This window comes from Urocampus carinirostris, chromosome 9 (genome assembly GCF_059441175.1).
Source record: "Urocampus carinirostris isolate Australia breed hairy pipefish chromosome 9, RoL_Ucar_1.0, whole genome shotgun sequence".
Taxonomy (NCBI): domain Eukaryota; kingdom Metazoa; phylum Chordata; class Actinopteri; order Syngnathiformes; family Syngnathidae; genus Urocampus; species Urocampus carinirostris.
In genome coordinates this window covers 8,768,818-8,785,396 of record NC_142357.1, presented here as the reverse complement: position 1 = coordinate 8,785,396, position 16,579 = coordinate 8,768,818, and the positions used below count along the sequence as shown (strand labels likewise).

General features: G+C 38.1%; 1 protein-coding gene and 1 pseudogene across 2 annotated transcripts; one reads left to right on the top strand and one right to left on the bottom strand.

Annotated features, from left to right (window-relative positions):
* Positions 1-306: 306 nt before the first annotated feature.
* On the bottom strand, positions 307-11,576 carry cab39l1 (calcium binding protein 39, like 1). Of its 2 annotated transcripts, none has more exons than XM_088344459.1 (9): positions 11,236-11,576; positions 10,770-10,909; positions 9,929-10,093; positions 9,675-9,793; positions 8,446-8,614; positions 8,309-8,368; positions 8,169-8,234; positions 7,943-8,086; positions 307-5,189 (listed from the first exon to the last, which is right to left on the bottom strand). In XM_088344459.1, the coding sequence occupies exons 2-9, from the start codon at positions 10,884-10,886 to the stop codon at positions 4,998-5,000; spliced, it is 1,032 nt and encodes a 343-aa protein (XP_088200585.1). In that variant the 5' UTR covers positions 10,887-10,909; positions 11,236-11,576; the 3' UTR covers positions 307-4,997. The 2 variants fall into 2 exon arrangements, with proteins under 2 accessions (XP_088200585.1, XP_088200586.1); XM_088344460.1 differs by having other exon boundaries at positions 11,481-11,573.
* LOC148359256 (U2 spliceosomal RNA) lies at positions 6,211-6,388 on the top strand (annotated as a pseudogene).
* Positions 11,577-16,579: the final 5,003 nt, after the last annotated feature.

Genomic DNA, 16,579 nt, shown 5'->3' with positions numbered 1-16,579 from the left:
AGGCTCACCAAGAGGGAGATTACATGATTTTATGCCATCTTGCTGTTACGGGTACCCCCAAAAACCATAATAGGTGGGCAAAAAAGGTGAAGAAAAATTGTGTGGTTTGGTCGCTTTGACATTCCGTAGTTTGTATTCTTCCTTATGCTTTAAAGCACTTGGTTTTGTTTGAACTATACAATACAGCGACATGTAGTGGTCAAATGTTACCTTGTCCCTTTTAAGAGTGTGACTTTTTTGCAAACATATGACTCAAAAGGCATGTAAGATGTTGTGAATTTGAATAAACGTGGAGGTCAAAAGCTGTTAAATTGCCAAAGTTTATTTAATGAATCCTTTCACACTTTATAAATGTACATACACAACACTCCACCCAAAGTACTTCAGCTCACGATTAAATAGAGAAGGCATTAAAACTATAATAATCAGGAAAAATACCTTCAAATACTTAACTATAAAGAATATACAATATCTTGTCGTCCAACAATTAATGACTTCATGTCATCATATTGCCAGTGATTTACTGTCTATTGTCACAATTGGAGGTAGGATTTTACAAAAAATGAAATGCTTTTAAGCAATATACAAACAAGGTGCCAAATCATTTGAAATGCTACCTCTAGGTATGTTGTAGAAGAAAGGGAGATACATGCATCACGCACTTTGTAACAATATTGTTTTGTTTAAAATAGCCACTAAAGCAAAATATATCCCATTTGGGTCTGTACATTAAACTCAAATTAATATACCCGAAACATCTTGTATAAATAAGGCTTTGGTTTCAAAAGGGTAGATTTATTGAAATGAGCATGACCGCAACAATCCATTGAACATCTTTAAATAAGGCATCCTTACACTCTAAGGCCCCATAATGTATTTCATTTAGAAGTAACATCAATGTGGCACTGCCCGATGAAATAGTTTTATTTTCCAGAGATGAAAAACCCTGTTCAAATTTGACAATGTATACAGATCACATAACACATGCATACAAACCACTAAAAATGATATTTCAAGGAATAGCAAAGAACGAGAGGAATTCTAAATAGTTGAGGTATTTTCTACAGGTTCATCACGAAATTGAATATTTTCACCCGAAATTGAAAAATCAAAGCAAGACAGACACCCCAAAAGATGACTGCAAGGAAATCAAGGTATTCACTATCATAAAATATTCACTCTTTCCTGATTAAGCGATGCTTCAAAAGTGCATCACAAATGCAGTTTTACAATCAATCATTTTTAAAAGGTATTATAAAGACATCTGACCCTGTGAACATATCGGATGTAGAACAGATACTTCTAAATCTCAAACTGATTTCATATATTTATGAGTAATATTTTTGTCTTATTCAAGTAGAATTTGTAGCAAAAGGCAACATGTTGGAAAAATAACACATTTGTATGACTATGTGAGTATGTAGGAATACAGTGGCCCATCAATTTATGAGAGGCCGTTTGAGAAGTAAATCATACATATAACATGAAACTCTCACACAGGCAGAATTACACTCTCAGTCATACCAATGCACGAGCACTACTACACTCTCTCATACACACGAATATAATCCCTCACATACGAATATACCATCGTACACACAATACTATACTTTTTCACACAGCCTGTTATACTCTCATGCACACAATACTATGCTTTTACAAACATACATATATGTGTAACAGTATAGTAGTGTATTAACTACAATACTGTCATACACACATATTTTTACACATATACTTTACTTTAAATCTGTGATAGTACTACCAGCTCAGTGGCCTTAAGGGTAGGGCGCCCGCCCCGAGACTGGGAGGTTGCTGGTTCAAGCCTCGGTCGAGTCATACCTAAGACTTACAACATTGGTAGTCATTGCCTCCCTGCTCAGCGCTCGGCATTAAGGGTTGGAATTGGGGGGTTTGGTCACCTAATGACTCCCAACACATCAGTTGGGTTGAGCAAGGGGGCTGGGAATCCCCTCCTCTGTATCAATCTCCCAGAAAGAGTCAGAAATGTGAATGTGTTCTTGACTCAAGCCACCTTCCACCAGGGGGATATGGCTCCTGCATGTATACTGCTACTAGACTACTATGCTGTCACACACAACCATATAATCTTTCACAAACTAATACCCTTTTCACACTTACTATATATTTTCATACACAAACTACTTTATTCTCTTACACATACCACTATAATCTAATGCACACACTACTATTCTTTCACATAAATAGTACCATTTGCTCTATTTGTCTCTATGCTGTTACATATGCTACTAAACTCTCACACACGTACTTTTATACTTTTGTACACACGGGTAATATCCTGCACCGAGTGTATGAAAGACTATGATAGTATGTGAATAAGTATAGCAGTATGCGTGAGAAGGTATGATATCATGTGTATGACAGCATATCAATGTGTTTATAAAACTATAGTAGTATGTATGAGAGTATAGTAGTGTTTATGAGAGTACTGTAGTGTGCATACGAGAGTAAAGTAGTATGTGTGAGAGAGTAGGTTGCATGAGAGTAAAGTAGGGTGTATGAGAGTATAGTAATGTATGTTTGAGAACATAGTTGTGTGTATAAGAGTATAGTCATATGCATGAAAAAGTAAAGAAGTTTGCATAAGAGTATATTATTAGTATGTACAAGAGAGTATAGTAGTGTTTGCGCACGGGTATGACCGTTTGTATGAGAGTATAGTTCTGCATGTGTGAGAGGTTGATGTTATATGTGAGAGCAACTATTATTTACCTTTCAAACGGCCTCTCATATCAATTAGAAAAGCAGAAGATTAATATTATTTGCAATTTTCCACACTTTAAACCATCAGTAATGCTTGAGTAGAAATGTTGCTAGTCACTTTTGAAAAACAGACAAATATTAGGGCCACAGTAGGGGAAAATAATAACCTATGGGTCTGCAAGGGAAATGTGATTTTTAGTTAGAATCTATAGGTATGAAGTCAAATTTTCTATTTAAGCAATAAATGGAAAATTGTTTGGTCAAAACTTTCAGCAGAAGATCTGCTATGTTACTAAAATTACATCTTTATTTGTGACCAATTAAAAAGCCACACTAATATTGCGCAATACTGTATTGTAAGTTATCGTATTGGTCGGACTGTAAGTAGCACCCGGACCCCCAAATTGGTCAGGAATTTGAATTCTGTGTGATTGGTAAGAATGTGTTTTTAATTTTACAAAATTGTAAATGAGTTACTACTGTATATTACTGCAATTATTAGTCAGTCGACTGAATCAGATAGCAATGGCAACTACACAAAGTCCTAGCCACCAGACCTGCTAGGGACATGAATGGTTATTCACAATTGCATAACATTGGATGCAAAGGGAATCAGACCCAGATCACAGCAAGGTGTGCCAGATACTATTCACTAGACCACTAGGGAAACTGTTGACACATGAAACGATAGTAGATCTTCTCATTATCACACTATTCTTAGTCACGGTGCAAGACATATTAGAAAAATGAGAAAACAAAGTGATTAAAAGTGTGTATAAAATTTTGCTTTACTTTTTCTCAGCTCAAACTAAAATGTAAGTGATAAACGTTTTGAATACGTACGGCCAAGAATTTCTTTATATCTTTCAGGACAACCAAATTACTTTCCACAATGCCTTCTTCTTCCGTTTAGTTCAAAATTGCTTCGGAAAGGTTTGGCAAAACAGCGAGACAATACTGTATTTCAGTGTCTGACGATGTTCTCGTGGCCTGGCCCAACAATTTAGTACAGTGACTTTAAAAAGTGTGATGATGAGACAAAACTCAATGCCTTTCCATATGTCTTCTGTATCCCTAGTGATCTCGTGGAAGGATCCATCACTTTCCTCGCTGCGATCAGGGTTCGATTCCAGTTATATCAATTGTCATGCAATTGTGATCAGTGATTTATTCCGACTGATCGATCAATGAACAAATATGTTACTTGTTATTTTTTGTGCAACCCTAGCTCTTACCGTAGTTATAATCATATGCGCCTTATAGTCAGGTGCCCTTATGTTAAAAAAACCCAAAAGACTATTTTTTGGGGTGTGTGTCACATAATCCGGTGTACCTTATGGTGCAAAAAATACGTAATAAAATTGCACGGATGTTTAATGTGATCTTGCATTTTCTTTAATTTGCTTGGATCAGGTCATGTTCAATTTATTCAGATACTACATACAACCAGATTTAAACAATCGTATTTTACTTTCCACTCTGGCCCTAATGTCCTGTACATGAGTGACAATGTGAGGATGGAACAGGGTCCTCCCACTGAGATCAATTGGAACATTGTGTGAATGGGGCAGGGAGGGCGACAGGCGCTACCCTGCAGCACTATCTGATGCCTCGTTCCTAATGCAAACATGCCAGCCCTGCTAAGCGCTGGGTAAAACCTAGCCCACAGTCAATCAATCCCTATGCCGTTTTGATTTTCTCTTGCTGTGTTTGCAAATGTGCTTTGTTCCCTCGCTAACCTCAGTGAGGGCAATATTTAGACATTTTAGGCACCAGGAAGGACAATGTGGTCATGTTAAAGCTGTGTCTCCACATTGTTTAAATACTCGAGTGAAAGAGAACTTGAACAACAAGGCGATGAATCAGATCTGTCACCAGAGGGGTCGGATGACATCATATTGGAAAATGAAGGTCCCCCCTTGGTGTCTCAGTCAACAGTTACGGTCATTATCTTATTGCCAAAGCTCAGGCCGCCAATAGAGTTGTCATTCTAAAGTCGGTGCTGGCAAAAAAATGTGATTGAGTAACAGTTTAAGGTCCCACATTACAAAAATTGACATCACATGAGAAGCGCTAAGGTTTTTAAAAGAGTTCTTGGCCCACTCGTGTTACTGTATGAAAATCTTATTCAAACTTAAAGTTATCTTTACATTGTTCCTATGTTGTGAATTCAAGGCTACAGCTTAAATTGCAATTCTTTAGACGTTATCCACCACGGCATCTACCAAATCGGTGCACTCAACTTTGTGGCCTCAAGCTTCCTCAAGGGCCGAAGGTTTCTTCAGGTCACGGATCTGCTTGACCAGATAGTTTTTCTCGTCGCAAAACTGCTCATCCTCGGACCGGTCTGTCTGGAAGTGGCTCAGGAACTCTACCAGCTTGGTTTGGTTCTTCAGCAAGATGTCAAGCACTGGCTGAGTCTTGTTGGGGTTCGCCACAAATACCTGCCACATTCAACGGGGTTTATTACATGTCATTACTCCAACATTTTACTGCATTTGCCGGACTACAGGGAGCACCTAAAACCTCCAAAATTGACAAGTGATTTTATATATATATATATATATATATATATATATATATATATACACCGTAAAATCCGGACTATAGAGCGCACCTGATTATAAGCCGCACCCACCACATTTTAAGAGGATAACCGCTTTTGTACTTACACAAGCCGCACCTGTATATAAGCCGCATGCGCCCACATTAAAACACGTAACACAATCACAAAATTAACCCAAACCCTACTTTGAGTCCCGCGATTTTAACTGGGGGGTTTTTAAGGGTTATTGTTCTATCTTCGTTATTCATTATTCATTATCCATTATCCGTTATCGGTCAGTTCATAATACGCTACAAAGCCTAGGAGCCGGGACACTTACTCTCAGCCAAAAGGCCAAGCTAAAGTCCTAGCCCTAAAGCCTTGCTGCGATCATTGCGAATGCACCGTTCCCGGAGGTACTATAAAGTACACAGTTTAAAAACCACAGTCGGCAAAATGAACGGAAAATGATACCGGTAGTTAAGATTTGATGCAGACCTGCACAGTCCAGGTCCCGTTAAAAGTAATCCAAAGAAAAAAAGTGTATATTTCCAAAGGTAAGGGTGGGAAAAATATATATCCACTTTTGTCTGCCGTGTCCACAAACACTCACCTTTACTGGTTCCCACTTCCCGTCATCCCCCGCGTCTGTTACGCCCCTTCTTATTAATTGGTCAGTGCAAGACTTATCAGAATAAGTGTCCAAAATAAATACAAATAAATACATTACAAAAATATACAGTTGCAAATACATATTATACATGGTTACACATATTTACAAAGAAAGACGGTACACCGAGAGAGTTTTCAAAGCTTAAATAATAATAATATAACTTTCACCCCAAACCGTGCCTGTGAAGGGTAGCAAAACGCTACTAACAAGACGCTAGCAATACAGTCAAAGTGTCTGTTAAAAAAACATACTGTACATATAGAACTCACGTTGAGTACTTGGTTTTTGAACTGTTTACTTTAAGTTCAGTTTTGAATTGAGTACTTCAGTTGATTTTTGCAATCGGGAGATGGAACAAGAGCATGCTCTGTCCACTCCACGCATCGGCCCGGTATTGCAGTACCTCCGGGAACGATGCATTCGCACTGATCGCTGCTTGGCCCTGTGGCTAGGACCTTGACTCAGCCTCTTGGCTGGGAGCAAGTGTCTCGGCCTCTTGGCTTTGTCGTGTAATATGATTTGACGGATAATGGATAATTCATAAAGAATATAGAACAAAGAACAATAAACCTCTACAAAATCCCTAGTCATGTAATTAGATTACTTTTTAAAATGGTTTTATTGTCTTATTGTATACTATAGTTTTTATACAGAACTTTAAGTCAAGTCAAATTTATTTGTATAGCCCTTCATCACAAGTAGTCTCAAAGGGTTGTGGCAATCAATTTCTTATAAGGTGCTTCACAAATCAATTTATTTGTTCAATGGAGAAAACGTTTTGCTGTTAGCATAAGGAACATTACCATCAGGTCTTGAGGTCAGTTTGCTAGCATGCCAATTCGTCGTGGCACTCAGAATTCTGCTGCCAGTGTGCGGTGGTGTCCGCTAACTTTAGAATCAAATCACTCAGGATAATTTAACCAAACCCATTTTGAGTTTAGTTATGCTTGGTGTTTTTATTGATGTTGGTCGGCAAACATTAAATCTAAAATTTAAGTTTAATCAGAGCAGGAGTTAAGGTGCTATGGCCTGCTGAGTTTTGAAATTTCACACTACAGTCACAGTTGCTGACATAAAGTAAATTGCAACCAAGAAGTGTGGCAGTACATGATCTTTGAAAGACTGGTAAATAATATAATGTAGTTAACATAATGACACATCTGAGATTGGCTAACAAGAATTTAATGTAAAAGATACTTAAGACCTTCATTGATAACCCCTTTTTCTCCACAGATTTTGAGGTGTAAGACCGGATATCCTTGAGAATCGTTAATAAGAAAATAGCGTAGGTTACATGATCCACAATTTTAAAGTCGAAACATTGGTAAAAAGGTCAAGATACTAAAGCTAGAATCTGAGAAAAGACAGATTTTAAATTGTTGTTAAACTTCCTTTCAGCCATACCCTTTGAGTGAAGACAGACAGTAATTCCTGACTTAGGATTCAAAGGATAGTGTCCGATATCCTTTCTAATTTCTAAAATCTGGCGGACCAGAACTCCGCACGCTTACTAATCTAAAAAAGTTACATTTAGCCTTGCAATGTCACTATCCCCAAATAAACCCCATTTATTTGGTGTCGCATCGATTTGGTTTACATTTTTAGAATTTTGGGTCAGATTACATATTGGATCAACCAGCTAGTTCCATCTATCATTACAGTGGGTACATTGGCTACAGGGCTGTTAACAAGAACTTGATACTAAAACAATCTGTCTCCAGATTTGCTTTGTAAAGTAATGTTATTTAAAAGTCAATTTTATTTATCCTTTCAATGTATTCACTTTAAAAGTGTAAAATAAACTTAAAGTATGTGTGGTTATATATATTTTTAGGTATGGATTTGAGAATTGTTTAATGTCAGGAGGAAAAAAAATTATGCACCGGTATCAGACAAAACCAAACTGATATTCAACCCCTCGTATCACAGAAAAATTCCAAACTGAGAAATTATAACAAACAGAAAAATGTTCCTCTCACCTTGAAAACATGAAATGCTTCAAACTGGATGTTGCGACTATTATCTCTTAACATGTTCATCATCAGTTTCAAGTTCTCTGCTCGGCTGATGTATTTTGTCATCACTGTGAAGTTGTGTCTATCCAGCAAAAGTTCCCCGAGGAGCTGTAAAGGAGTTTTAAATCTCAATTACAGACTACAAGAACTCACACTACTTGATTTCGTGTGAAAGCTGCAAAAATGATACCTTCAGAGACTGTCGCTTGGTGACGTAGTTGTCGGAATGAAGGAGCTTCTCATATTCTGTGAATACCTTAAACAATTTAAAAAAGGGAATATTCGATCAACTCAAGACACTGCTTTTACAGAGAAAATTTGAGCATTTACCCGGTCATAATTGTTTTCCAAGAAATCAGCACACATAAGTTTATGTCTTGTGAGGAGATCCTGCAAAATTTAAATTAAATTGTTCGAATTACTACAATTGAATACTCAGCGGAACTTTTTTCCTTCTATAGCAGTACCTTGAATGACGCAAATGCGTCTGAAGCTATGTCGAATGTGGAGAGCTCCACATACCGGAAGAAACAGTAGAAGTCTTCAGAGAAGAGTATCGTCCTCGCTAATGGCTCATGGCGCAGACATTCTCTCAGCATAATTCCACAGTTCAGAGCCACTTCTGCATTCTCATACCTGTACAGGTAGATAGCACACCGGGTATTGGACATTTAAATAACTTTATTTAGTTTTCAAGATAACATTGATAGCTAGCAATACACAGGATTACCTTTGAGATTGAAAGACGAACAATATAAAAGATGGATACAGAGAAGGAAGTTTTGACTGATTGATTAAAATTAAATTTCACAATTGACAGCGTAGGTTAGCCAAAAGAAAATAGCTCAGGGGAGAAAAAGAGTTGCCAACACGTAGAAGTTTTGAAATATTAAGAAAAACGGTCAAATTTAAATCAACAGGGATGAAATTATACAGATACAAATTCAGATGTCTATAAACCTTATTACTAGGTGCCTAACTTGTCTGCCCCAACTGACTTACTTGATTTCAAAATTTTCAAAACAAAATTTGTACTTACGATACATTTTTTTCAGAATCTGTTCTTTTTGAGTAACCATGCAAAGAATGCAATAAATCTTTGAACAAAAGAATAAGAATTAAAATACATAAAAATGACAATTCTTGAGCATTTAATTCAAGTAAGTTAATTGATATACATTCATTCAAAACTAGTTAAGAGATTTTTTAAATTGTTATCTATTGCTAAAGTTAACTTAAATCAAAGGGCAACAAGCATTATAACTACATTTTAAATACATTGAATTAACTGAAATTGTGCGACTCTGAACTCAACAAACACAACTGGGAGGGAGGTAATTGATTCAGGACAGTTTTATTGTTTTGCATTGTTTGATCTAGGTCACACATAGAAAGTAGCCCATGGGTCAAGCAGCAGCCTCAGCTGACTAACTCAATATAACTATGTTCTCAATTCACTACTGTTTTCATGATAAGGCATTGACAAAAGTATCATTTGAAATATTTTTTTTCATTTACATATCCCAACTCAAAGGTAAAAGCAACAAGTTCAAGCCCGCTCTCTGGAACATGTTGGAACATATTCAGGGTAACTTTCACATTTACAGGTCACCCTATCTGACACGATTGCATAATGTATATTTCCCAAAATGTTGTAACTCTTGTTTATGGAGTGAGACAAAAAAATAACATTTACCCTTTTAAAAGCATGAAGAGGATCATTTGGTGTGTAGAGATGTACTCCACTGTCGGAGTACGTGTGCCAATCTGCCGCCTTACAATGTTACTGAACAAATGAACCACATCCTTTTTCCCCTAAGTAAAAAAGATTAAAAGAAAAGTTTGGATGGGGTACATATAATTTAAAGGTAAATTAGGCATTTCAGAGGGATCACAAAACCATCTTTACTGTGTGTAGATGCAGTTTAATTCGGGGTGCATGTTTCGTACCTCAAAGTCAATCTTTTGCAAATTGGCAATGAGAGAAATGAGAAGGTTGGTGTTGTACAGCTCCTGTGCAAGCTGAGCCACTGCTTCGGTCTGGGGTTCCTTATCCCCTGTCCCACAGAGTACCTCCTTAAGGGAAGCTAAATTCTTTGAAGCTTCCTCTGCCACCTAAAATGTGCATAGTTTAATTGAGGAAAATTCGTTTTCAAATTAAATGAAAGTAATTTAAAACAAATCTAACACAGTGGTGGGCAACCACTACAGACCAGTAATGGGCCACACAAATGGAAAAAAAATGTACCTTTGTTATTGCTTAAACCGTCACACGTTTTTAAGTGAAAAACAATCTCAAAGTTTGGGTGTCCGTTACACCGAGGTTTTACAGTATTGTATCACCGTGATTGAACAATGATTGATTAGTTGACAAATACCGATGACCTAATTTGCACAGCATTAGATGCAACGGGATTCATACCACAGATTGCAGCAAAGTCGGCGTACCACAGCCAAATGTCTAAATGGATTATAGATGACAAAGGAAAATTCAATAGATTTGATGTCATTATCACACTACTTCTACTCACAGTGCCATGTAGTACAACGTTGGAATTATGGGAAAGAGTTCAGCCAAAACAATGTTGTACAAAGTGGTCCCGTTAGGAAAATATGTGTGAAGATGAGGTAAAATCCAATACCTTTTTCCTATGTCATCTAGCTCTCCAGTGGTCAAGTGTGTGCACATTAGATTTGGGCATATTATCATTATTTTTTCATTGTTAGACATTAAACCGGTCTGTGGTACAGAAAAGGTTGCTCACCACTGATGCAACGCATTGTTGTTCACCTTTTCACATTTCTTACTATCAGCTGCATCCAGCTTTTCCATATATGCCACATTTTCTTTCAAACTCCTCACTATTTCTGCTGGACTCTTTTGAGACTTTCCAAATGGAAAAGGCATGACTGGAGGAGATGATCCAAGTGCTGGCAGAAAAAAAAACACATATTTGATAAGCAGCAAGAAAGCAGTGGCAAAGCGAACACCTGAAGAAATGACGCCACAGCAAAAGTACTGTTAATGGTGGGTCGCCAAAACTAGATAAAGAACATTTTCCACCTACGACGTCAACGGTTTCTACAAACTTTTCTTGAAAGTTTAACGCGTGTCGTTAGTGTCAACACTGATGTCGGGGCTAACTTTAGCTAGTTTGAGAGCCAGCAACACGGAACGAGCAAACTACGCAGAGCGAACACTGCGACCAGCAAACCAAGCACTGACTAAAGTACGGTTCTAAAGAGTCAAAACTCACCAACCAACGCGATTTGTAGTTACGAAGTTGGAGAAGGCGAAGTGGCTAAAGGTTAGCTCAAATGCTAGCAGTCGTTTCCACTTTCTCTAGTTTACCGTTGAGTTAAATGTAACCTTATCTCAGACCAGCAGCTGTACGTGCCAGACTACCTTCAAATGCAGTTAAAAAATTCTCTAACTGACGAACATCGCAGCGGTGCTAGGGTAGATATAAAGTTCGCTCCTCTTGAGCCGCTGTCACTTAACTAGCTAGCTGCCTAGTTTGGAGGAGATGGCTGGCCCAAGTGACAACTTCATTTCCCTGTTGTTTCGGCTAGCGTGTGTGCAGTTGTCTCGTCCTCTTTCCCCTCTCCTCTGGACAGGGACAGTGGGAGGGTGGGCACGTTTTGCCTATGGGCTGACCGACATAGATTTCAGCCAATTGGGGCAAGAGGATGGCCCACTTTGAGAAACCGCCCCCTTCCACGAAAGATGTTTTTAAAATGAGCAAATTTCGTTTAGGCAGATTTGTTAAATGTGCGTTGCTGTTTCCAACCTTCTAACTCCTTAACAATCCTACAAAACTCGCCTTAAATCCCAATCCAAGACGTATCCAAAGTAAATTGAATACTGCTCTTGAACTGTTAAGAGAATATGGATGGTTATGTTCTCTTTTGAAAGGTAAAGTTCTAAAGTTTGGTCCCAAACTGAAATAACCACTACAAGTTTTACTAAAAGGGAGTCATCTTAGTTGTGTTGGATTTCCAACTTTAAAAATGTACCAAACGTTTACCAAAATGTTCGAATTAGTTATCGGACTCTATTAACCAAACACGGCCTACATTTACCCAACAACCATGCATGCTCGTTTTTTGAGAGGGAATAAAATAAAATAATCAAATAGTCTTCAATTCTGCACGGGGGCGGGTTTATTCACAACAGCAGATGTAAGTGTGCCCTCCGGAGATGACTCTCCCACCCCGATGTTTCCAGGATCATTTATACATTTCAACAAACATATCAAAAGACATCCCAACCTTTTCCAATTTGATATGTGTGTCTGAAACTAGCTTTAGCTTTCTTCTCATCGGCCATCTTCTGCCCGCACAATGGCGTGCCGTCTCCTCCCATGGGGGTGCCAGAGAATCCCCACGTGGGCTCCACCTTACCAGCTCAGTAGCCTAGATGGTAGTGTGCCCGCTTTGAGACTGGGAGGTCGCTGGTTCGCGCCTCGACCGAGACATACCTAATTGGTATAATGGCGGCGCCCTCTGGCTGCGGCTGCATCGACCCGCTACAACGGGTCAGGTGTATCGACATTTCGTTCTGTGTACATTGTTACAAAGAATGACAATACAAAGGAAATTATTATTATTATTATTATTACCTACTCGCCTCGATGTCTGGACCCCGAGTGTTTCTGCGTCACCAGGGCCCCTCTTGCGTCGGGAAGTGCTGATTATCATATCAGCCCTTCGTCCCAGTTCCCGCTGTTTCTGTAAACATCATTCTCCAATAGGTTGCCTTGACCTGCCCCACAGCCCAGCCAGTGAATATCTTTTGCATTAAATGTAATTTGTATTTGATCGTACAAAATCCTTTATAGTCAAATGTATAAAATCCTTCAGTTGAAACACACTGAAATAGAATGTTTTTACTCTCCCCTGAAATTTCTGTTTGCAATCACATGCCTGCAGGAGAGTGTAACATGGGCATTTTAGCTGGAAAAATAGTTGGGATGCATGAAGCCTTACCTGGTACCAGGTCAAAATTGATTACGTTTTGAAAGACTTAACATTGTATTTTACAAAAAGCAGTTCAGGGTGTCACCTGCCCTCTGCCTGAAGATGGGCTTGGATGGGCTCCAGCACCTCCTATGGCCCTAGTGAGAATAAGTGGTGAGGAAAATGGATGGATGTATTTTACACACGTTTGTAAAGTTAGCTCATTAAAAATCGCACATGTACAGTATATATATTTTGTGGATCTGCAAAATACATGATTCACACTTCAGTTATTTTTATCAATCCATCTATTTGGAGAGGGCCAGTTTACAGCTCTAAAACCTCTGCAACTGTGTATTTTACTTTGTCCAATATTTGGACATTTTGAAAGAGTTGTAAATGTTTGACTTCTCTTTCCAGAAGTCAATCAGTAATTGTGCACAGTTGCGTTTGATAATCGCGGGTAAACATGGATCGCAAGTTGCATTGCGCACGTTTATTTTAGGCTCTGATTTTTCTACACATTGTAAATATACATACATTTATCTTGGGAATTCTATTGGCTAACCAATGTGTCAAACATAATTTGAATTGGTCACTACAGGCTAAAGGTTTTTGAAGCCAAAGAATGTGAAGTCCATTTTTCCAGACAGGCCTTCATAGGCTATGGCATGCTAGGGACTGTAAAAAAAAGCTTGCAATTGGTCAAGAGTAGTGTCAATCGAAAGGTTAGAGACTTACGGCCATATTAGAAATCATCTTAGTTTGTTTAATTTTAAAAAGGAATTATGGAGTGTAACAAACAGAATACAACAAGTATTGTCAAACGATGCAGGACTGCTTTTGGGCGGATTTTTTTTTTCAATCAGTCAGCATTATCGTGTGATTTGGAGTAAATCTTTTACACGGTTGGATTCACTGGACTGTAGAGGGAGATTGTGTCTTCAGCTCACTATCAGATCGCGTTATTAGTGAGCTATACCGGTTTTGTAGTTTTCGGGTGTCCTCTTTCAAACTGATCAGGATGTTTCTGTGATGAGTACATTTTGAAGTGATTATCATATCTTGTATCCCAAGAGTTTAGGATTTCCATTCAAATATGGCGTGATACATTTCAGTGACTGGTGACATTGTAAAGACACATCTTTGTTTCTCAACAGTTGTCTGAAAGTTAAGGGTTTGGTATGGGTAATAATAATGATAAAATTTCTTTGGCAAAGTTCTGAGGTCATTGGTTCAAATCCTGCTATCAGCTTTCCTGTTTGCATGTTCTCCCCGTGACTGCATAGGTTCTCTCCAGGCACTGCAGTTTCCTCCCACATTCCCAAAACATGCGTGTCAGGTTAATTGGCCGGTCCAAATTGTTCCTAGGTGAGAATGAGCGGGTGAGTTGTCTGTCTCTTTGTGCCCTGCACCTGGCTGGCAGTCAGATGGATTATTATTAATATTTTTTAGACCAGAGGTGTCAAACTCATTTCAACACAGGAGCCACACAAGAGAAAAGATAGACAGAGAAAAGAGAGCGAGCGTGAGAAACAAACGAGATTAAAAGAGAAATAGTGAGAGAGGGGGAAAAAAAAGAGAAAGAGATAAAGAGAGAGGAAGAGGTAAGAGAAGGGGAGAAAGAGAGAAGGAAAAAAGGAACCTGAGCTGACCTGAAGCATATCAACCCCTGCATATACCAGCTGGCAGGGATGGGAAGCTGCGTCGTGGCCGTCATAGACTTTCTGGACTAGTTTACAGGCTGGGGGCGTCGTTGGTGTCATGCTCTTTCCGGACATCTTCAACATCTTACCTAATGTTTACTATTCTGTGTACAGTAATGCTAATTGTAATTCACCCTGGTCAATCCTGGAAGGGGGATTGCCACATGTGAGGTCCTTTCTCAAGGTTTCTCTTTTTTTCTCACACTGAGGTTTTGAGTTGTTCCTTGCCCGCATGCTGGTTTAAGATCAGGCAACTGTGCAATTTTGTAATTGTAATCCTGTGCAGTCCTTCGAGACATTTTTGTGAATATGGGCCATATAAATAAATGTGACTTGACTTGACTTGAAGAAAGAGAGAAAGAAGGTAAAAAGACAGAGAGAAAGAGACAAAAAGGAACAAAAAACAGAAAAAGAGAGACAGAGAGAGTGAAAGAGAGAGAGACAGATAAAGAGTGGGAGGAAGTTAGAGAAAGAGAGAGGGGAGAGAGAGAGAGAAATACAAGTACAGTAATCGCTCGGTTATCGCGGTTAATGGGGACCAAAACCACCCGCAAAAAGTGAAAATCCGCGAAGTAGCGACGCCCCTTCAAAAATGCTTAAAAAAATATGTATATATATATATATATATATATATATATATATATATATATATATATATATACATGACAATGCAGGAGAACCAATTCAAGGACAAAATTATTATTATAATATATATATATATATATATATATATATATATATATATATGTATATATATATATTATTATTATAATATATATCTATATATATATATATATATGTATATATATATATATTATAATAATAATTTTATTTTATTATTTTTTTTTTTTTTAGACCCACGAAGCTCTGAGCCCACAAACGTGGAACCGCGAAGTAGCGAGGTCCCACTGTACATCGTTTGTGAGAGGCACCTGGCTTTGGCAACATCAAGTGGATGTTTTTCAACCTGCAGCTCGTTTTTTCTCTTGCGCTTCTCCGAGCCTTGTCCCACGGGCCGGATTTAAACCCTTAGCGGGCCTGATCCGGCCCGCGGGCCGCCTTTTTGACACCCCTTGTTTAGACCAATATCGATACCAAAATATTGAGTTGCCATACAAAACGCTACACATAGAGACAAAAAGACTCATGACCTGTTAAAGTTACAATGTGGTTTGAAGTTTTTTTTTTAATTTAATTTTTTTTGGGGGGGGGCGTTATTGTGCTTTTTTTTAGTTTACAATACAAAAGACAAAAAATGTGAAAACAGTGCAATGTTTGGAAATATATGGTCATTTTTAAAGTCCAGTTCTAACTGTTCTTATGTAGTGTCCTCCATTTTCCTATTTGTCCTTGAATTGGTTCTCCTGCATTCTCATTCCAAATGTCATCCTTTCCATTACAAATAATTCCTCCACAGTCCACACCCACTGCTCCACTGTGGAGAGCTCTTGTTTGTTCCATAGTCTTGGTACTACCTTTATTGCTTGCTGTCAGAAGAACTTTTATCAGGTACCCACCATTTTTACAACATTTCTCCTGTTAGATTCCCCAAATGGAGGAACTTAAATATTTTGGGTATTCCACATCCCACTTTTTTTTTAAAACATACCACAATTTGCCCTATTAATCTTGTATTCTTTGACTAAGCCAAAATGTAGACATATGGTAGACTAATACCTCTGCATATGCTCTCACCCAGGGTGTAATTTACTGTAGAACTGCCACTGGCCATTACACTTGGTTTGGGGAGAATGGCAAAAAGTGTTTGACCAAAAAACAAACATTTTAGTGATTTTTTTAAGAAAACTACACTTGTATTATTGTTGTGTTAAGGTATGACACAACAATTCACTCTACAATTGGATATAATATAAATTTAAAATTAGCTGAAGTGTGAATCATGTATTTTGTAGATCCACAAACATATCTACGATTT